Source organism: Sinocyclocheilus grahami, unplaced genomic scaffold, assembly GCF_001515645.1.
Source record: "Sinocyclocheilus grahami isolate Dianchi unplaced genomic scaffold, SAMN03320097.WGS_v1.1 scaffold216.1, whole genome shotgun sequence".
Lineage (NCBI taxonomy): Eukaryota > Metazoa > Chordata > Actinopteri > Cypriniformes > Cyprinidae > Sinocyclocheilus > Sinocyclocheilus grahami.
The window spans coordinates 1058984-1081386 of NW_015505395.1; the positions used below are offsets into that span (position 1 = coordinate 1058984).

Genomic DNA, 22403 nt, shown 5'->3' on the forward strand with positions numbered 1-22403 from the left:
TATGCAGTTACTGAGTGTTCTTAGTGGCTGCTAAAGTTGTGTCAGGGTGGTTGCTATGGATTTCTGCATGGTTGCTAATGTGTGCTATAACTAGGTGGTTGCTAGGGCGTTTCTGTGCAGTTGATAGTGTGTTCTAAGTGGTTGCCAGGGAGCTCTAAGTTGTTTGTAGATGTTTTCTGTGGCTTTCTGCATGGTTACTGGGGTGAGAACACCACTAGTAGATTATTATTTTAATCTGTTTGTCCAGTACTCTTCTTGCACATGAATGGGCAGTCTAGAGGTTACTTGCCTATGATGGCATAATGTGACCTAATTATACAAGACTTATTTTTTGTCTGATGGTTGTAATAGGACGTCTCCTTGAGCGCCTCCAGACCGAAGGATAAACAGACAGCCAGAATCCAGGACCAGACGTCTGGCATCAGAGGGAACTAGACGAGTCTGTCTGTCTGTCTGATGTCTGTCTGTCACAGAGAGAGTGATCTGATCCTCTGCAGTTCATTCTGCCTACAGAGGAGGAGTCACGGCAGGTAGACGTTCACGTTTATAAGAACATAAAAATTCTAGATAAACATTTTTTTTTTTAGATGACTCATAAACAACAGTGGTGATGACAGCAGTAAACAACAATGAAATATTCAAAATTTCAAAATATAAGTATAATAATCATTTAAAATTATATATATATACAGTATATGAACCCAGATAGCAAGCAACTATTGAAACAATGTTAAGTCAATGTGTATGCGTTGAACTGCATTGAATTAATGTTACAAAGTTTTGTTGGTTCAACATCACTTTTGCACCCGCAATTGAAATAACGGTGAGATTTCAACAAAAAATAAATCCATTGAATTAACATTACACTATGATTGATAATACATCACTGCTGCTCAAAAAATAATCAATGGTAATATTGTTGAATCAATGTTAGTGTGATGTTGGTTCTAAATCACTGCTGTTAAATCAATTTTTAAATTAACAAAAATATATAATTGGTAATATCGTTTGATCAATGTTAGTGTGGTGTTGGTTCTAAATCACTTTTGTTGAAACACTGAAAATACAACTGAAATGTCAGCATAAAATAATTTTGCCATCTGATGCACCAAAGAAGAATCAGAAAAAGATGGGGAAAAATTCAATTCTATTTTATATTTTTATATTAAGAATGTAATCAATATTCTTTTTATTAAAGCAAAGTATGAATCTCATCAAGTTAGTGTCTTTAAGCAAAGTGTGTGTGTGTGTGTGTGTGTGTGTGTGTGTGTGTGTGTGTGTGTGTGTGCTTGTGTGTGTGTGTGTGTGTGTGTGTGTGTGAGTGTATGTGTTTGTGTGTATATTGCCAATTACAAGTCCATTGAGGCAAAAGCACATCAGTATCACGTATTGGATTATAATAAAAAATAATTAGCTCCTTAATTCATATAATATTTTATCAATAAAATCATAAAATTAACTACCGTAGACCTGGGTCATAGTGAAAACAATAACTTGTTTTGTGACATAATGTCATATGAAATTTCAAAATACAAAAACCTGTTTGAAAAGTGTAGAAACTTTAGTTCTTCTGAAGTCAGTCCAATCTCTTTTATTTGTAAAGCACTTTAGTTTGTTTAACTTTACTTCTGATAAACTCTCTGGTGTAAATGTGAGTTTCTCTCTTCTGCACCTGTGAGAGAAATCCTACACTGCTAGCGTTATTGTTGAAGCAGTGCTCTTTCATGAGGTCTGGAGAAACGGAGGGCCCCAGCATCTGAGCTTCATTCATCTCTGCTTTTCTCTGAAACTTTCCCTCAATTCATATGCTTCATGTGGAGGAGGGTCCCGGATCTCTTTCAATGCATTATCGTGGAAAATGGCTGCTTTTGAGACCAAACCAGCTCATTCCATATTCACATATACTGTTGCATGTGTCTGAAACTTCTCTTACGTATCAAACGGATGAAAACAGCACAGCAAACAGTATGCTAGTGGAAAGCTAATCATGACTGATTGGTTGTGATTTAGGAGATTCTTTGACTAGATTAGTAGGTTAATCAGCGGCGGTATTGCAGGCATTGGTCTTTGTAGTGCGAGGTGTAACCTATTTAGTGATTATAATGACTGAGGTGAAAACGGCTCAAGAGGAGGAAACATCAGAGCGGAGAAACACACCCAATACACATAGAGGCATACAATGTAGGAAATGCAACATCAACTAATATAATAATACAATAGAGCTAAGATTGAAATGTGTGTTAGTAAAATTTCACAGGAAAATGAGCAGTTGATGGATTCACACTTTTGATGATTTATATTTTCTAATAATGTGTTCAATTAACATTTTAATAGCAGATAGATAGATAGATAGATAGATAGATAGATAGATAGATAGATAGATAGATAGATAGATAGATAGACAGATAGATAGATATGCAAATACTTGACAAAATACTGCAATCCCAAATAAATAATTGTAGAGAGCTAATTAAACATTAGCACACTTTGACAAATTTAAGACAATTTCTGACAAATCACAAAAAATACACAATGCTATAAATAAGTATACAGCCTGCAAAAATTTACCATCCCAAATAAATAATTGAAAGGTTAAAAATGGAGTTCCTGCAAACTACTTTTTACATTGAGATATGTTTTCGAGGAAGTGGATTTTTTTTTTTTTACAATTTTTGAGCTGTATTTAAATTATTTATTATATCTAAATATTTTATATTATTTTAAATTATATAGTTGTAATTATAATAGATTATTTAATATTATATTAATAAATTATATACTTATGTATAAATTATACATTGTATATTTATATAAAATAAAGAGAAGGGGATAGTTAGATATTATATATTTGAATATATGTTACCCTGGAGCACAAAACCAGTCATAAAGGTCAATTTTTCGAAATTGAGATTTATACATCACATTAAAGCTGAATAAATAAGCTTTCTATTGATGTGTGGTTTGTTAGGATGGGACAATATTTGGTCGAGATACAACTATTTGAAAATCTGGAATCTGAGGGTGCAAAAAAATCTAAATATTGAGAAAATCATCTTTAAAGTTGTCCAAATGAAGTTCTTAGCAATGCATATTACTAATCAAAATTTAAGTTTTGAATTTTTTACAGTAGGAAATTTACAAAATATCTTCAAGGAACATATATGAATATGAATATCCTAATGATTTTTGGCATAAAAGAAAAATCTATAATTTTGACCCATACAATGTATTGTTGGCTATTGCTACAAATATCCCCCAGCGACTTAACACTGCTTTTGTGCTCCAGGGTCACATATAATTACAACAGGAAAATAATGATATATGTATATATATTATATATTTATTTATAAATTATACATTATGTATTTATATAAAATAAATATTTTAATTTGAGATCGATAGACAGGTAGATCTAACCATTTACACAGATAGACAGACACCAAAAAGACCATTTTCTGATGTTTTCCACAACTTACAATAAAAGTTGGGGCTTTAATAAACTTTTAATCTTTAATAAACATGAAAATATTCAGAGTAAAGGGAAAAGACAGTCTTACACTTTCAACAGACTCCCACGCACCATTTGTCCTGTTGTAGAATAAACACAAAGGCCCTCTCGACAGGGGGCAGGGGCCCGTTTACTTGCTTTTAGCCAGTTTTGTTTTAAGTGGAGGTGCTAAACACCTTCCCCCTGAGATAAAAGATGATTAATACCTTTGAATGAGGGCCGCTTAGTGGCTCAAAGTCCCTTAAGTACTTAATTAGTGAAAGGATGGGTCTGACAGCACACACGACAGAGCTGAAGAGCTGAAGAGGTGTGGAAGAGATGCTCTTTGATCTGCTGGCCTCCTAACAGCAGGCATTAGAGTCATGGAAATGTGATCAGTTCTCTCCCACTCACTTAACCCATGCAGGTATAAATATCCCAGAGGAGCAGGACTTAAGGCACAGTGTGTGTGAGGAACATTACTATGGATTTACTGCCGCTGCTTGTGTTTCTTCTGCTCTGCGCCGTCCATCAGACCTGTGAGTGTTTTATCAGATGTGTTGTAATACAAGATCATCTTGATTTAATAGAGCATGTGACTACAGTATAATCTGTTTTTGAATGTAATATATGTGAATGTAATCTGTCATGTGATTGATAAAATATGACGCTTTTGAAATGTAAACAGTTAAAATGACATTTATGGCGATTTGATAAGATACTGTATGTACTGTATGACATTTTTGCAGTACCTTTTTGATACAATATGGTATATGAATATGGTAATAATTCACCGTCATGCTGTTTCATGTGGCATCTGATACCATGGTACTGTCACAGTAATTTATGACAGATAATATTTATTTTTATTTATTTATTTTATTTTGGAATCATGCTATTATAGCTTTAATAATGTTTTGAATTAGTGTTTATTTTTATATTTCCTAACTAAAGTTTTGTTGTGTTTTTGTCATTTGTTTTTTTGTTTTTATACTGTATGTCTGTATAGTTTTTATTCATTTTATTTCAGATTAAACTAAATAAAAATAATATTTTGGATAAGTTCTTATTTTTATATTTTTCATTTGAATTTGACAAAGTTTTAGTAGTTTTGTTGTGTTTTTTGTCATTTTTATTCATTTTTTAAAAACACGTCTATGTCATTTCTATTATTCCATTTTAAGTTTTAGTAATTAAACTGAATTAAAATTATATTTTGAATTAGTTGTTATTTGTCATTTTTAATTTGTTTGTTTTTTAAATAGACTACGTGTTTTTATTCATTTTTTATTTCTGTTTTAATTTGAGTTATTTTAGTACTTAAACTAGACAAAAAATTAGAAATCTTGCCTTGACCACTAGCTGAAATAAAATAAGCATAAAACAATAAGTGTTCTTTATATTTAATTTTATTTCAGTTGACATTTATTGTATCTCAAGTAACTTTTGTTAATGATATCCCTGGTCACATGCAGTCTTTATCTCTATATTAGAACAATTTCATTGCATTTCATTGATGCAAATTATGCTTTGCCCCAGTCTTAATTCAATTTTGACCTAATATCACTTTATTTGCATATTTGTGTCATTTAGTCACAGCTGTTTTAGGTAAAAACACAGAGTCCAGAAACCTGTTCACAGAGAGAGCCTGCTGCAGACGCCAGAGCCACATCATCTACATTGGCAAAGGTTTGCTTTAGTTCTTTTATATAAATACAAATAGAAACACATTTTCAGTAGTCTGGAGCAATCATTTGTTTTAATGACTATCAGTCACTTAATTTTTTTTCTTTTTATGTAACAGATATTTCTGGCAGTCCTGTGAATGCTGATGTGGGTGTGTGCAGAACGCATTGTGGCCAATCAGCGCGTTCTACGTCATTGGAGGCGGGGTTAATGAGCTCTAAACATCCCTCAGTGCTTGATTTCCTGCGACACAAAAAGGTAAAAAAAAATTCTACTGCTGACCACAAGATGGAGACATTTCTCGAAATAAAAACAAACATGCAAAATATTTTTAACAAATTTTTTTTTGAGCTATGTTTAAATTATTTATTATATCTAAATATTTTCTATTATTATAAATTATATAGTTGTAATTATAATAAATTATTTAATATTATATTAATAAATTATATACTTATGTATAAATTATACATTATATATTTATATAAAATAAAGAGAAAGGGATAGTTAGATATTATATATTTGAAATATATAATTACAATAGGAAATTGTATATAATTGTATAAATTGTATATTGTGTGTATATATATATTTACTTTCCTCCAGTACATATAAATATTCACATTCACATCCATTCATTTAGTTAATGCTTTTTTGAGTGTAGAGAGCAAGCAACTACTTTTTAAGAGTGAAGTGATTTTACATTAATAATTTTTCATTTAATTAAATAATATTAAAAATAATGTTATAGATTAATTGTCAATGCATAAAATATGCATTATATTTTTATAATTACAATTTTAGTAGTTTTTTAATTATTAATATTTATATATATATATGTATATAATTTAAATAAAGATAAATTAATAATAATACATTATATATTTACATATAAATGATACATTATATATTTAAAAAAGAAAAAAAAGAATTTTATTAAGTCAAACTTTTACATTTTAATGTAAGTATCCACAACAATTGGTTATTCATACACCTTAGAAGCCCAACTTAATATTTTTTTCCCCATAACCACTGTAGATGAGGCATCTGGATCCATCCTCCTCCTCTGGAGCTGCAGCGCCCATCAGCGGTTCCCCGTCCTGTGGACTGAGCTCCACCTGCGAGCCGGCCGGGGTGCGTGTGGACCGCGTGATGCTGTATGAAGGTCTACGGGAGGTCGAGATCATCGAGGACTGTCACTGCGAAGCCAAAATGAGCCGGTGTGTCCGAGCGCCATCTCTGAAAACATACCACTCTGAGACTCCGTACGAAAGCGTCATAGATGCAGGCAAATGTGTCGGGTCGAAAGGGGCACCAGGTAAGAGAAAACGAAATAAAATTCCCTCTATAATCAGTGTGCACTAGAATATATCCCTAATGATCAATCCTGTTGGTTACAGGAAAGAAACTAGTAGCTTAAGTAGCAAATAATTACTGATATGCCTCTAAATTTATGCAATATTAAATGCATTATGATTTAATTTTCTTAATGCCTACAGAGGGATTTTCATGTGTACCGACTAAGTTTGATTCCACCCTCATTGAAACTCCAAACAAAGTGGAGCTGATCCAAACGGTGGCCCAGTGCAAACTAATGGAGGGATGCTACCGAATCCCGTATGTAGAGTATCATTACGAGATCACGTACAACGATGACGGAGTCCAAGTAGAAAGTCTGAGGGTGAGTAAAATTCCCTCTATAATCAGTGTGCACTAGAATATATCCCTAATGATCAATCCTGTTGGTTACAGGAAAGAAACTAGTAGCTTAAGTAGCAAATAATTACTGATATGCCTCTAAATTTATGCAATATTAAATGCATTATGATACTTTTTTAATTTTCTTAATGCCTACAGAGGGATTTTCATGTGTACCGACTAAGTTTGATTCCACCCTCATTGAAACTCCAAACAAAGTGGAGCTGATCCAAACGGTGGCCCAGTGCAAACTAATGGAGGGATGCTACCGAATCCCGTATGTAGAGTATCATTACGAGATCACGTACAACGATGACGGAGTCCAAGTAGAAAGTCTGAGGGTGAGTAAAACAACAAACAATTGCAATTGCATGAATTGCATAAATTGAGCTTCAACTGTGAGTGAATGAAAATAAACTGTTTTTGTTTTTGCACAATTCCCAGGCTTTCAACCAATTTCTAATTGTGGTTAATTTTGTTTTAGAGATTTTTAACAGTTTATTCTGAATGATATATCGCTGTTTGCTTTGACACTTCGGTCAGTTTTTAATCCAAAGCAGAAATACAACAGTTAATTTTATATGTGATTTCCATTGTTTTCTAATGCATATTTAAACATTTTCAGGGTAGTTGTTTTTTGGTGTTATGATGAAAAAAAAATAAAAGGTATAACACCAACATGTCAAAAAATTAAAAAACAGAATCACTGAGTTGGAAAAGGAATCACCCCGTTGTGTCAGTATTTTGTTGAACCACCTTTTGCTGAACTGCTCAAGTTCAGTTCAATTTAATGCTGAGTGCTTGTGGACTACAGTCTCAGATTTTCAGTGGGGTTTAAGTCTGGGCTCTGACAAGCCATGCAAAGACATTCACCTTTTTCTCCTTCAATCACTGTGTGCTCAGTTCTGCTGTGTGCTTTGGGTCATGTTCATGTTGGAAGGTAAACCTTCTTCCCATTGACAACTTTCTGGCAGAGGACAGCAGATTTTCCTCAAGAATTTGACGGTATTTTGCCCGGTCCATTTTTTCTTCTATCATGCCGAGTGCTCCAGTCCCTGCTGCAGAGAAACACCCCATAACAGGACATCACCACCTCCATGCTTTACTGGAGCAATGCTGTTATTTGGATGCTGAGCTGTAGTGGATTTCCACCAGACATATCGTTTGGTGTTGAGGCCAAATAATTCAATTTTAGTCTCATCTACCTCAGAATCTTCAAGGTGTGTTTCGGCGAAGCTCAGTCATGACTGCATGTGGCTTTTTTCTTGCGAGCCTCCCATACAAGCCACATTTGTGGAGGATTTGTGATATTGTTGTCACGTGTACACAATGACCACTCTTTGTCATAAATTCCTGCAGCTGCTTCAGAGTTGCTGTAGGTCTCTCGGTCACCTCTCTGAGCAGTTTCCTCCGGCTCTCTCATCCAGTTTGGAGCGACGTCCTGATCCAGGGAGGGTCTGTGTTTCACCAAATACCTTCCATTTCTTAATAACAGACTTCACTGTGCTTCATTGATAAAGCCTTTGAAATCTTATTGTCTCATCTCCTGACATGTGCCTGTCCACAACTTTATCCCAGAGATCTTTTGACAGTGCCTTGCCACCCAGAGTTGATTGTTTGCTTCAGTTGTAGGACTGAGATGCTCCAGGAAAGCTCTTTTCATGCTGAGCTAATCAAAATGAGCACAGCTGATCACAGTTGAAGGTCAAATGGCTTTGTGTGCCATTGAGAAGGTGATTGAGAGGCTACACCTGATTGAGTTTACAAGTCATTTTTAGGAGGGGGGGGGGGGCTTTTTCCATCTCAGTGATTCTGTTTTTTTATTTTCTTTCCCTGACATTTTGGTGTTTTATCTTTCACTTGGATGTTATAAGTTGTTATAATATATATATATATATACACAGTATATATAAATTAGATATACAGTATACCTTATACAGTAATTTGACAATTTACATAATGAAATACAGTGTAAAAATAATAATTCAACAGTCTGACAGTAGTTAGATATAAAGATGTTACACTGTAAATAAAATCAGTCAATGAATAAAGTATAAATATATAAATAAAGAGTATACATAAAGTAAATAAAAAATATAAAGTAAAATATTGCGTATTTTGAAATAATTAACTTTTATTTTTAATGTTTTTGTCTCTTATGTTCACAAAGGCTGCATTTATTTGGTCAAAAATACAGTAAAAACAGCAATTTTGTGAAATATTATTACAATTTAATTGTATTCTATTGTAACATATTGTACATTTATTCCTGTGATGCGCAGCTGAATTTTCAGCATCATTACTCCAGTCTTCAGTTTCACATGATCTTCAGAAATCATTCTAGTATCTACAGTAAATTGCATTTTAAATATTCAAATAGAAACCAGTTTTTGAAATTGTAACAATTTTCACAATATTTACTGTATTTGATTAAATAAATGCAGCCTTTGTGAACAGAAGAGACAAAATCATTTAAAAAATTTAATTATTCCAAACTTTTTATTCCAAATTATTCCAAACTTTTGACCTGTAGAGTATATAAAAGTATAAATGTATAGGATCTATCGATATGTAACTTGTAGAATCATGTTGTTTCTGTCCTAAATGAATGTTTTACTCAAACTCACTGAGTGAGCTTTCTATTAACATTAACAATTTTAAACAGCTTTTGTAAATGTTAATGAACAAATGTAAAAATAGACACACAAAATGTTCTAAGCTTAGTGAGAAATAATGCTATGGCTCATTATAATGTGTGATACTTGGATGGTGAACATGCTGGTAAATTTTGACAATAACTGATCTAGTTAAGTTTCATTAGTGAGATGTCCAAAACTGCATTTGATGTTATATGACACTATATATCATTTAACATCATTTTAAACAGATTTTCTAAAAGTATTGCTCATTTGTAGGGTTTTAACACTTTTTTTTACAGTTGAAAAGTTATTTAGTGCACCTTTAAACCTTTGCCATTGATGATTTGAGTGCATTTTATTGGATGTTGACTAACACACTTGTGTGTTTCTGCAGGAGCTCGTCTGATCTCGGTGAATGTCTGCTGTGGGCTGAAGGACAGGGCAATGCTTGTGTTCCTCAAGACTACGAGAGCCACACGTTCCCCAGTCAACATGGCCAAATCCGCACTGTTCTGGCCATCACTTCCTGTCTATGCCAGTCTTAAACACGGCGTCCTCTACTGGATGACTTCAGAAACTACAATGAGAACATGATGAAGTTTCCCTCATGGATCATTTTCACGACTGTAATGTCAGGTTTGGGGATGTGCATTAATGGATGGCAATTTAAAGGCATGATGCAATGATGCTGTTCCGATATTTCTGTAATATATGTAAATTATGTAAAAAGTATTTTGTAAATAAAATCTATGTCAGTAAGTTTCAGTCCACGATTTTTGGATTACATGACAATCTGCACAGAGCAACTAAAGAAAGTTACACATGCAAATCATGTCTCAGTTTTAAATCACGTTACAAATCAACCAATAATTAAAGTGTTGCAAGAAATGCAAATGACAAAGAGGTGTTGCATATGCAAAAGAGCCTACGAAATACTGTAATCCCAAAAAGATCATTACAGAGAGACAACTAAAAGTTATTGCAAACCAATAAAAAAGCAATCCAATTTGTCAAATGTGGGTAAGACAATTTCTGGCCTTATTTGGAAATTATAACTATGAAATGTAAAATTCACAATTTATACAAAGAATTATAAACATGTATAGCCTACAATAAAGTTTATATACAAAAAGTTTTAATCCCAATTAAAAAATTATAACATTAGAAATATATAAACTTGTGCATTAACATTTGCATCTATTTAAAGAGATACTATAAGATAATAAGATAATAATGTAATAATGTAAGCTAATTTCTTACATTTTTGGAAAATATTACATACAATTCACAATCTAAAACAAGTTTTCAGAAATTAAATGTGCAATTCACAATCTATGCATTTTGTTTACAAAATTATAAAATTTGTGCAAAACTTGTAATCCAAAATAAATAATTCTAAGATTATACATTTATAAACTAAAAAATGTTGCATTAAGATTTGTATGTTTTTAAACATGTTTAAACATTTTAAACATTTTTCTATCTATCATTAAAGATAGATAGATAGATAGATAGATAGATAGATAGATAGATAGATAGATAGATTTCAGATAGATAGATGGATAGATAGTTTTCAGATAGATAGATAGATAGTCAAATTGAATGTCATGTTTATAGTCCCTGCACTGTCCAAATGCACATTTCTAATGCTTTGTTGCAACTGTTTGTGATTTGTGACATATAAATGAGTAAACTGCAACATCCAAAACATAGATAGTACAGTGCAGACAGTATTTGCACCTAATATAGTCTTTAAGGGCATAAGAGGCACCGTAATGATGCTTCAACTGGGGCCACCTACTTTGATTTTAAAGCTTGGAAGATATCAATCAGATAAGTCAACAACTCTGAAACTAAAATATAACTGATTGCAAAGATGCCATGCAACAACAGTCTCCTTCGGCATTAATATATCAAGAGCTCATGCCATCCATTAAGCTTATGCAATCCATTAGTGTTTAAAAAAATCACACTGCCCCTAATGAAAACAAACAATTACAGATGAGAAATTAAACCAGTCTAAACCACCCAGCGAAGTCCCTCGCACTTACATTAACTATATATTGAATCACACTCGAGCCCATTTCTTCAAATAAATGTTCCCATTATCATACGAGCCGCGCGAGATTGTAAATCCAACTGTTTGAGCAGGTGTGTCTGCCATTAACATGAAAACACAGGGCACATGCTGGAACCTTCTCACGGTGTTTGTCGAAATAATTATTGTTCCTGTATCACATTATCCTCCTTTGTCTCAATTAATGGATCCATTTTGAGGGAAGTCAACCGCCCGCGGTGAGCAAACTTCCCTCCAAATCCACTTCGCGCCGCCTAAACAGACAAAATGTAATACAATTAAACATCTTAACTATAATGTAACTATTTTATTTCTTAAATCGATATATGTAGGGTGTATTTACAACATAGCACGGTAGATAAACACTAATTTCCTCTCAGGGTCTCCCCACAGGACCACCAGTCCAGTTCGCACCTTGTTAACACCGCCATTAGATTTGCTTTACATTCACTGATTGCTGATTCACATTTGCGACTAAATAGCAGCTCTTTACGGCTGTTGACCGAAGACTTTGCCAACATCATATAAAGCCCTGCCAGTCTGGCCTCATTCAGTCCAGCTCCAGCAACCAAAGAGCATCTCTCGAGGAGCAGTGAACATGTTGCCCGCAGTGATCTGGATCTCCGTGATGGGACTCGCCGTCTGCAGACCGTCTGTGAATCAGCTGGAAACCGAGTCTGCAGAGGTGCGCTCGGAGGCCATCAGGAGGCTGTTGGAGGTGTTTGGGATGGAGGATCCTCCTGCTGCTCTGGTCCGGGGACACAAGCAGCCTCCTCAGTACATGCTGGACCTGTATAACACCATCGCGGATGTGGACGGAGTCACCAAAGACCCGACGCTCCTGGAGGGAAACACCGTCCGCGGTTTCTTCGATAAACGTAAGCTTCTGATTTCTTTATTGATTTGAAGCGGGACAGTGAACATAAAGCGCACACTTAAGATGGGAACATTTTGGGAAGCACTTGTTTTCTTTCGAGTTTTTTTTTTGTCATACGTTTAATTGTACAAAACAAAAGATATGTATTCTCTCTTTTTTAAAAATGTTTTATTTTTACATTTATTTTAATATTCAATTTTTAGTAGTTTTGTGTTTTTGTCTTTTCTTTTCTTTTTTTTTATAAAAAATGCCTGTATAGTTTTTTTCTTCTTCGTTTTTTAGTATAACTAAATGAAAATGAGGAATGGCAACTAGCCAGCTAGCCATAAGTTTAATTTTTAAAATATTTCAGTTTAGTCAATTTTTTAAATTGAGTTTTTGCAGTTTTATCAAGATTGAACTATTTGACTATTAAAATCGAATTTAACCAGAAGCCTTTAGTTGTTGTTTTTTAATCATGAGATCAATCAACAAAAAATCAAGTAAATTCTCAATGTTTTGATACTTTATTTTATTTTAATTTTCAAATATGGAATTGCATAAGAGTATATAGGCCTACTTAAAAGTTTAAGTTTAGTTGTATGCTTTAGTGTTTAACTTTAGGCGAGCATGTACCTAAATATTCAAAGATTGGGAGACTAAATCTGAATTATTAATAATATTAATTACATTTTATTTTGTTTTTGCAGTTTCCTCAAAAGTAGATATTAGTCTACAAAATTAATTTCAAACAGAAGTCTATTGCATTTAAAAATATATATATATATGATAAACATTCAGTCAACTAAAAATCAAAACATTAAATACTCAATGTTTTGATAATACTTTTATTTTAATTATGAAATATGAAATGGCTTGACCCTACGAATGTATAATTAAAAATATAAATTTGAGTTTTTAGCTTAACTTTAGTCAAGCATGTACTCAAATATTCAAGATTGCGAGACTAAGTGTAAGGTTTTGAGAATGGCTCATTAAGACCCATATCCTTCAGCTGCTAATCTGAATATTGAGGTGGGGGATGGTGTAAAACATGTATAAAGTATGTGTGATTGTGTGCCATTTCTCATCACGACTTCTCTCTTTAGTGCATAGTGACCAAATCGAGTTCCTCTTCAACATGTCCACGGTGGCCAAGAGTGAGAAGATCCTCACGGCCGAGCTTCATCTGTTCAAGCTCAGACCACAAGCATCGCTCACGTTCAACAGACATCACTTCTGTCAGGTACAGTATTTACAGTCCCAAAAGAAAAGATGCACTTCTAAAAGAAAGTTCTCCAGGTTAATCATTTCAGTGATGTTTGTGTGTACAGGTCAGTGTCTATCAGGTCCTCGATAGCAGCAAGAAGAACGTCTCACAAGGGAAGAAGCTGCTCTCATCCAGACTGGTGCCCATCCACTCCAGCGGCTGGGAGGTTTTTACCATCACTCAAGCTGTGAGTATGAACTAAAATCACACTTAGAGTCTTCACACTTAGAGTCTTCCAAACTTGCTGCCTTAGAAGGGAGCCTGATAGGTTTTAGAACTCACCCAAAGAGTTCCTCGTGCAAATTCTTCTCAATAATAAATGTTTTATATCTCAAAGGTTCGCTCCTGGATGTCAGACGAAGGCAGTAATCTGGGTCTCCTGGTCTCAGTCAGGACTTTAGCAGGTCTTCAGATGGACCTGAAAACTGTGCATTTCGCATCGGGTCGTAACCACCATCACAGCAAACAGCCCATGCTGGTCCTCTTCACCGATGACGGCAGACGAGCGGCTTCTCTGGAGATCACGCCTAAAGGTATGACATATCGGTCTCTTAAATAGACTGAGATAGTCTGCTGCTTCTCAGATGTTTCTCCACAATAATCTCAAATGAGCGATAGTTTAGGCTGTAGGGATTCACATGAATACATCTTGTCTTAAACCAGGAAGTTTGGAGATCTGTGGAAAGGTTTGAATTAAAAACTTTTTTTTTTAAAGTACATAATAAAAAAATGTAGTGTTATAGTAAATAATAAAAAATACAATGTTGTATGAATAATAAAAATATACTAAATAAATAAAAAACTGAACAAAATTAAATTATTTAAAAAGTTGTTTAAAAAATAATACTTAATATAATACATCTAACAGTACTAACGTAATAGAAACAGGGTTGTTATAGTTAACTCAAAATCTTTAAAAAAAGAAATGTGTTGCTTGAAATAATTTAGCAAATAAAATATTAAAAAAACTTGGGAAAAGTAAAGAAAAAACTGTGTAAAAATGAAACAATAAATAAATAAAATTAGTGATGTAGTAAATAATAAAATAGTGTTATAGTAAATAAAAAAGAATAATGTTATAGTAAATAAAAAATTATTATTTAAATAAAAAGTGCTTAAATAAATAAAATAAAACAAATAATATAATTTATCTAATATAGTACTAAAGGGAAAAAATGTAGTAACGTAATAGAATAGTTAACTAAAATTAAAACTTAAAAACCTAAAAAAATTACTTTAACTTAAAATGTTTAAAACATGCATGCAACTATATGAAAATAATTAAAAATATATATTTATAAAAAATGTATAAAATCAAATAAACCAACTAATTTGCTAAAACTTTCAAATTAAAATGTAGTTGAAAAAAAATTCGAACTAATCCAAAATATTTAAAAAATAGTATTTTGATAATAGAGTAACACTAAATATTTTTGAAACAATATTTTCCACATTATAAATATATCATTCTAGTATATGTTTTAAAGAAATATTCATTTTTCACCTTATAAAAAGGGTCTTTTCTACATGAAAATACATAACTGACTTGCACATTTTAAGTTGAGGGTGCCTTGCACAAGGATGATCATATTTAGGGGCAAAATAAACTATTTGTTTTTGTCTTCAGGTTCAGATGATTCTCCCAGGCTCCCGTTTCCCAGCCTCCCTCTCCCGGCTGCGGCCCGTCGCAGCGCTCGCTCCATAGACTATGATGAGAGCGGGGAGAAGATGCCGTGTCAGCGTCTGCCGCTCTATGTGGACTTCGAGGAGATCGGCTGGTCCGGGTGGATCGTGTCTCCGCGCGGATACAACGCTTACCACTGCAAAGGCTCCTGTCCGTTTCCCCTGGGTCAGAACATGAGGCCCACCAACCACGCCACGGTCCAGTCCATCATCAACGCCCTCAAACTGACCAAAGGCATCGAGACGCCCTGCTGCGTGCCTGACAAGCTCTTCAGCATCAACCTGCTGTACTTTGACGACGATGAGAACGTGGTTCTGAAGCAGTATGATGATATGGTGGCCGGCAGCTGCGGCTGTCACTGACCAACCTCATTCATCTCTGGACGGGTCACACACTGACCTCTCTGTCAGAAATCTGGACTGGATGAAACTGTAAAATATGTAAATAGAGATCAAATTTTAATATATGGAGGAGCTTGAGTTGGTCGCTTGTAAAAGATGTACATTTGTATATTGCATGTTGTGAACTATTATAAAGTCTAAATAAATTCTTACACAGAAATGATGGATAGAGTTGCTTTTTATTTCTGTTGTTGTTGTTGTTGCTATCATTTATATATTTATGCTATCCTTTTTCCTTTTTTAATTTCTTTCCCCAATTTTTTCCTTTCCCTCTTTCTATTTTCATTTCAGCTTTTTCCTTTTCCTCTTTTTATTTTCTCATTTCCCCTTCTTTTTTTCTATCTAAAAAATAATGGATTAAAGTTGTTTTTTATTTCTGTTTGTTGCCAGTTAATTTATATATAGCAAACTTTTTTCTTTTCCTTTTTCCCCATCTTTCTTTCCCCACTTTTTTCTTTTTTTGTTGTTGCTTTTTTCGTTTCTTTTCTTCTATCGCAGTTTTCTTTCTCCCTTGCTTTTTGCCTTTTTCTTTTCCTCTTTTCCATTTGTCATTCACCTTTTTCTTTCCCCTTTATTCTTTTCTTCTTTTTTGCCTTCCCCCTTGTTTTTCCACATTCTTCCCCTTTTCTTTTATACCCATTTCTTTTTCCTCTCCCCATTTTTAAACCCCCCCATTATCTTTTATTTTTTCCCCTTCTCTCTTTCTCCTCCACTACAAACAGAGGGTTTTGGAGACTCTCAGTATCTGTATCTTCATGATTCAGCTGAACTCACATTAATCAGTCCATTCACTGTAAAAAAAAATTCCGTAAAATTTCCGGTAAAAAAACAGCAGCTGGGGTTGCCGGAATTTTACCGTAAAAAATACGGTAGCAACGTTTTATGTTTTACGGTTTTAACTTAAATTTACAGTTAAATACCGTATTTTCATTAACTGAAATAATGTTAATATACCAACCTATTGAAGTACTGAAATCTGTTTTGTAGCTTTGTAATACACTGATAACCACCAAATGCAGGAGGTGATGAGAAAGTCACATGATGAACCAAAGCCCATCACAAGCAGCTTTTAAATAATAACTTATATAGAAGGTGCACAGTGTCATTCACACAAACACTAAACACCATCACGGTAACACACATGAACCTGAAATAATGCAATAAACATTCAACATTAGGTGTAACACACAACCCTAATATACAAAACTGATACAAAACTAAGAAGAAACATAGTTATTTCAACAAAAAAACATAAAATTTGAAATGTAATGCAGGGAATTCTGGGAATGTCCATTTACGGTTATTCACTGTAAATTATACGGTCTTTTTCACTTCCAAAAACGGTATACTACCGTAAAATTGATGTCCAATACATGTAATGTCCAATACAGTTTTTCACTGTATATAGTAGGGGAATTTACCGTTAACCATTTAACAGGTTTTTACTGTAGCATTTTTACATTCTTTTACCGCTAAATTCACGGTCATTTTTTACAGTATTGAGCTGCAGATGGTGACAGATAAAGCAGAAAAAAATGGTCCAAAACAAAGAAATACAAATATAACATGAATATACCATGTAGTAACTTTAGGCCGATCTGCAGCATCTGCTCTGAATCTGTCCAGACATGTTTTCCCAGAGCTCATGGAAAAGTGCCAACAAAAACAGCAGCTGACAGGTAGAGATGAGAGCTGTTACCCAGAGAGAAAGTAAAAGAACAGCAGGTAAACAGCTGCCAGATCAACTGATACCGTTCAGCCTCTGTGCCAACCAAGTCAACTCACAATAGTGCGCTGATGCACCAGTGCTTGCATATTTAATACCATAATTGAGATGCATTTGCCGATATGAACACAATACTCCAGGCTGCTTTCCATGAGATCTCTAGTCAAAACGCTTTAAAATGACTGAAACCAGCATGAAGAGAGAGTTTCTTACAAAACTCATGACTGGGTCACATTTCGCTCCTCAAAAAGAAAGAAATAAGAGTCATCATTGAAATAATGGGGGAAAAAGTCAAATATGAACTGTTCATAAACATTACAGTAATTCGCAGTGTTATTGTTAAACTATTTAAAAACAAAACATTTTGTTAATTGATATAAAGTTCAAATTAAAATTAGATGAAAATGATGAAAAAAAAAGAAAAGTAAAAATGTTGCCTTGGCAAGTAACTGAAATAAGTGTAAGGTGAAGAACTAAATTACGAAAAGTGAAATAAAAACAAACATTTTCCGAAATATAAAAAAATTAAAAACAAAAACAAAATGACTAAAATCTAAACTAAAAGTTAAAAACTAAAATCTAATTCAAAGTATTAATGAAAACTGTAATGGTATACAAATAACACAAAAAGTTGTAAGAGTATTTGGGACATAAAACACGCCTCTTTATCATGTCTTTTTAAGTCTTTTTTATTTTATACATTTTTCTTCCTTTTTCCTTAGTTTAAAAAATACACTAAAACTACAATTTCTAAATATTAATATAAACTATAAAAGTATATAAATAAAACAAAATTAATCATGAGAATTTGGGACAGAAAAAAATGCTTAATTGTCATATAAATCCTTAATATTTTGATTGTTCCAAATGTACTCATTTTATTTGATACATTATTATGTATTCATTTGTTTGTTTGTGTAATTTTATTTTATCAAGTATATTTGTTTTTCTTTTAATAGGCAGTGACATTTCCACCAGAAAGAAAGTGATGTATAATTTTTTGGAGGAGTCGGTTTGTTCTTCCAAGGTCTTGTTGTCCACTGTTGTTCAGTAGAAATCTGTTCATGTGCCCTTGAACTACTCTCTATCACACAATAATTCTGTGAAAATGAACATTGAATATTGTTGTACATCACTTCACCATAGCAGCATATTTCCAGCGTTCCCAGCATGTGAACGGGTCAGTAATCTGACGCTCGGGTATCTCCCCCGCTCTCCCCTGACCGACAGGACACATTCACGTCCAAGAGAGACTGCCATTCACAGCAGCTAAATGATGAAATGCTGCCATTATCAGAGAACTAAAGGCCTCGCAGCGGCCGACACCTGATCTGCCATGTCTCACTGCGGGCCTTTGTGCCAGTATTTCATATCTGAAATATCTGCTGCCATTCGGCTGCAGTCGAGAGCCAGTTTGCCATGGAGCTGCAAGAATGGGGAACAAACAGACCATCTTTACATCCCAGCAACTGGACGCATATCAGGTCAGGCATCATTTTTGATAGCACACTACTGTTCAAAAGTCTCTTCTGCTCACCAAGGCTGCATTTATTTGATCAAAAATACAGTAAAAAGAGTAATATTGTGAAATATTATTTCAATTTAATATAACTATTTTCTAATTGAATATAGTGTAAAACTTAATTTATTCCTGTGATGTAAAGCTGAATTTTCAGCATCATTCCTCCAGTCTTCAGTGTCACATGATCCTTCAGAAATCATTCTAATATGCTGATTTGCTGCTCAAGAAACATTTCTGATTATTTTCAATGTTGAAAACAGTTGTGCTGCTTCATATTTGTTTGTGCAAACCATGATACATTTGTTGCAAGATTCTTTGATGAAAATTGAAAATAGAAATCTTTTGTAACATTATAAATGTCTTTCCTGACACTTTTGATCAATTTAATGAATTCTTGCAGAATAAACGTATTAATTTGTATGTATATATATATATATATATATAAACTTCATAACCCCAAACTTTTGAACAATAGTCTCACCTGCATTTAAAATACATTTAAAAATTACATTATTCATGAATATATATGCATGCTTTGCACCTCATTATAATTTTTTCCTCACATAATTATAAATCATTTGCATGAAGTGACCTTTGAATCTTAAAAATATCTGTGTTTAGAATAATACTGAGTTGAAATGCTGCTTAGTGAATCATTGCATGAATCATTTTGCTTCTCTTCTTTTGTAGGACTGCACTTATTTCACCAGAAAAGAAATTCTGAGGTGAGGTAGCTACTTAAATTAAAAAGGCATCTGAGCTGTAACTGCTAAAGATGTCATATTATAGACTTAGGTAGTAGTTGAATAGTTGAGAAGAGTTATCAATGAATATTTGACATCTTTTCTCAGACTGTTTCATCGATACCGAGATCTGGCTCCGCAGCTCGTGCCGCTGGACTACACGAACCAACCGGAAGTGCGTTTGCCCTACGAGCTGATCGGCAGCATGCCGGAGCTGAAGGTACGGCGCAGCTCACTCCTGTTCCTCATCAATTATGAACCTGCTACTAATTGATCGCAGTCTTTGTGAGGTTAAGCGTTATCAGATCCCTTTACCTCTAGAGCAGTGTTTCTCAACCAGGGGTCCATGGACCCCTCGTGGTCCTTGACATAAGGCCAGGGGGTCCGTATAAAGTATGATTTTTGTATAAATTTTGTATATTTTGACATGACATGTTCCCATGAAAGAAAAATCCAATATAGCTGATGATATGGCCAAATACTGGACGAGTCAACTAACTTGAATTATACTTGACTGCATTTGGTCCTCACAAAGACAAAAATGATACGAGTCAATTTTGTTCTGGGGGTCCTTGAGGATGGTTCTGAATTGGACTGGGGTCCGGTACGCCAAAAGGTTGAGATTCACTGCTCTAGAGGACCAGAGTTTAATGAAGTGTTTGTATTCTCAAAGAGAAAAAAACCTAAAGCATTTGAGACACGCAAATACAGAACTAATGAAACGATATTCAAAAAGATTTACCAATAATTATGAGGATGGACATTACCATATGCCAACCTGAGAATAATTTATTCTGATAGCCCAATATTTCTTCAAACGAGTAATTTGTGTTTTCTGTCAGCTGTTTAGAATCAGAACCTGCGATGGTTCCAGATTCGCAAATGAATCACTCTGTTGAAAGTATGATTTTTGTATAAATTTTGTATATTTTGACATGACATGTTCCCATGAAAGAAAAATCCAATATAGCTGATGATATGGCCAAATACTGGACGAGTCAACTAACTTGAATTATACTTGACTGCATTTGGTCCTCACAAAGACAAAAATGATACGAGTCAATTTTGTTCTGGGGGTCCTTGAGGATGGTTCTGAATTGGACTGGGGTCCGGTACGCCAAAAGGTTGAGATTCACTGCTCTAGAGGACCAGAGTTTAATGAAGTGTTTGTATTCTCAAAGAGAAAAAAACCTAAAGCATTTGAGACACGCAAATACAGAACTAATGAAACGATATTCAAAAAGATTTACCAATAATTATGAGGATGGACATTACCATATGCCAACCTGAGAATAATTTATTCTGATAGCCCAATATTTCTTCAAACGAGTAATTTGTGTTTTCTGTCAGCTGTTTAGAATCAGAACCTGCGATGGTTCCAGATTCGCAAATGAATCACTCTGTTGATGTAATCAGTTCCGTTGATTCATTCGGACAGTTCACTCACAAACTGAATCGTTTGCAGCGGTTTCTCACAGAAATAGTAACAGGAAAGGAAAAAGAGGTAATAGTCCATTTTCATACCATTTTAATTAATGGTATTTATTATTATTATTATTAATTATTTTATTTAATTATCAAAACACAAAGAACATATTTTTCAGGAAATTATTAGTACACTCTAAAAAATGCTGGGTTGTTTCAACCCAACTTTGGGTCAAATATGGACTAACCCAACCGTTGGGTAAAATTTTTACATTCAATTTTTAACCTAAAAGTTGGGTTAGTCCATATTTGACCCAAAGTTGGGTTGAAACAACCCAGCATTTTTTAGAGTGTATTAAAGGGTTAGTTCACCCAAAAATGACATTTCTGTCATTAATTACTCACCCTCATGTCGTTCCAAACCCGTAAGACCTCCGTTCATCTTCGGAACACAAATTAAGATATTTTTGATGCATTCTGACAGCTCTCTGAGTCTGACCCTCCCATTGACGGCAAGGGTACTGCCATGATCAAAGTCCAGAAACGTAGCAAGGAGATCGGTAAAATAAACCATGTGACATCAGGGATTCAACTGTAATATTACGAAGCTACGAGAATACTTTTTGTGTGCAAAAGAAAAAAAATAAAGACTGTATTCAACAATTTGTCTCCACCATAGTGCCATTTTGGAGAATATCTACTGAACGCAAACAGCGTATGTTGTTCTGTGTCAGCTGCGTCACACGGATACGCTGTTTCCGTTCAGATCAAAGCACAAACAACGCAGAAACGGTTGACCCCCTGATGTCACATGGTTTATTTTACCGATCTCCTTGCTACGTTTCTGGACATTGATCTTGGTAGTACCCTTGCTGTCTATGGGAGGGTCAGAGAGCTCTCAGAATGCATCAAAAATATCTTAATTTGTGTTCTGAAGATGAACGGAGGTCTTACGGGTTTGGAACGACATGAGGGTGAGTAATTAATGACAGAAATGTCATTTTTGGGTGAACTAACCCTTTAATACACTCTAAAAAATGCTGGGTTGTTTCAACCCAACTTTGGGTCAAATATGGACTAACCCAACTTTTAGGTTAAAAATTGAATGTAAAAATTTTACCCAACGGTTGGGTTAGTCCATATTTGACCCAAAGTTGGGTTGAAACAACCCAGCATTTTTTAGAGTGTA

The 22403-nt window shown here is 34.1% G+C and overlaps 3 protein-coding genes across 3 annotated transcripts in view; all 3 read left to right on the top strand.

Annotated features, from left to right (window-relative positions):
• Positions 1-1962: 1962 nt before the first annotated feature.
• Positions 1963-10055, top strand: LOC107596274 (uncharacterized). The gene is made up of 10 exons (XM_016286970.1): positions 1963-2181; positions 3915-4026; positions 5081-5176; positions 5292-5431; positions 6212-6491; positions 6673-6854; positions 7033-7212; positions 7369-7409; positions 8231-8326; positions 9905-10055. The coding sequence occupies exons 2-10, from the start codon at positions 3972-3974 to the stop codon at positions 10053-10055; spliced, it is 1221 nt and encodes a 406-aa protein (XP_016142456.1). The 5' UTR covers positions 1963-2181; positions 3915-3971.
• Positions 10056-12120: 2065 nt separating this feature from the next.
• On the top strand, positions 12121-15861 carry admp (anti-dorsalizing morphogenic protein). Its single transcript, XM_016286988.1, has 5 exons — positions 12121-12465; positions 13553-13689; positions 13778-13900; positions 14051-14246; positions 15341-15861. Exons 1-5 carry the CDS (start codon positions 12186-12188, stop codon positions 15757-15759), a joined length of 1155 nt encoding a protein of 384 aa, XP_016142474.1. The 5' UTR covers positions 12121-12185; the 3' UTR covers positions 15760-15861.
• Positions 15862-18938: 3077 nt separating this feature from the next.
• Positions 18939-22403, top strand: part of LOC107596275 (calcium and integrin-binding family member 3-like) — a 13801-nt gene continuing 10336 nt past the window's right edge. The window contains exons 1-5 of the mRNA XM_016286971.1: positions 18939-19008; positions 19737-19771; positions 19898-20009; positions 20111-20171; positions 21228-21293. Of these exons, the coding sequence (XP_016142457.1) occupies positions 18958-19008; positions 19737-19771; positions 19898-20009; positions 20111-20171; positions 21228-21293 (325 nt within the window). The 5' untranslated portion in view covers positions 18939-18957. The remainder of the gene's footprint in view (positions 19009-19736; positions 19772-19897; positions 20010-20110; positions 20172-21227; positions 21294-22403) is intronic.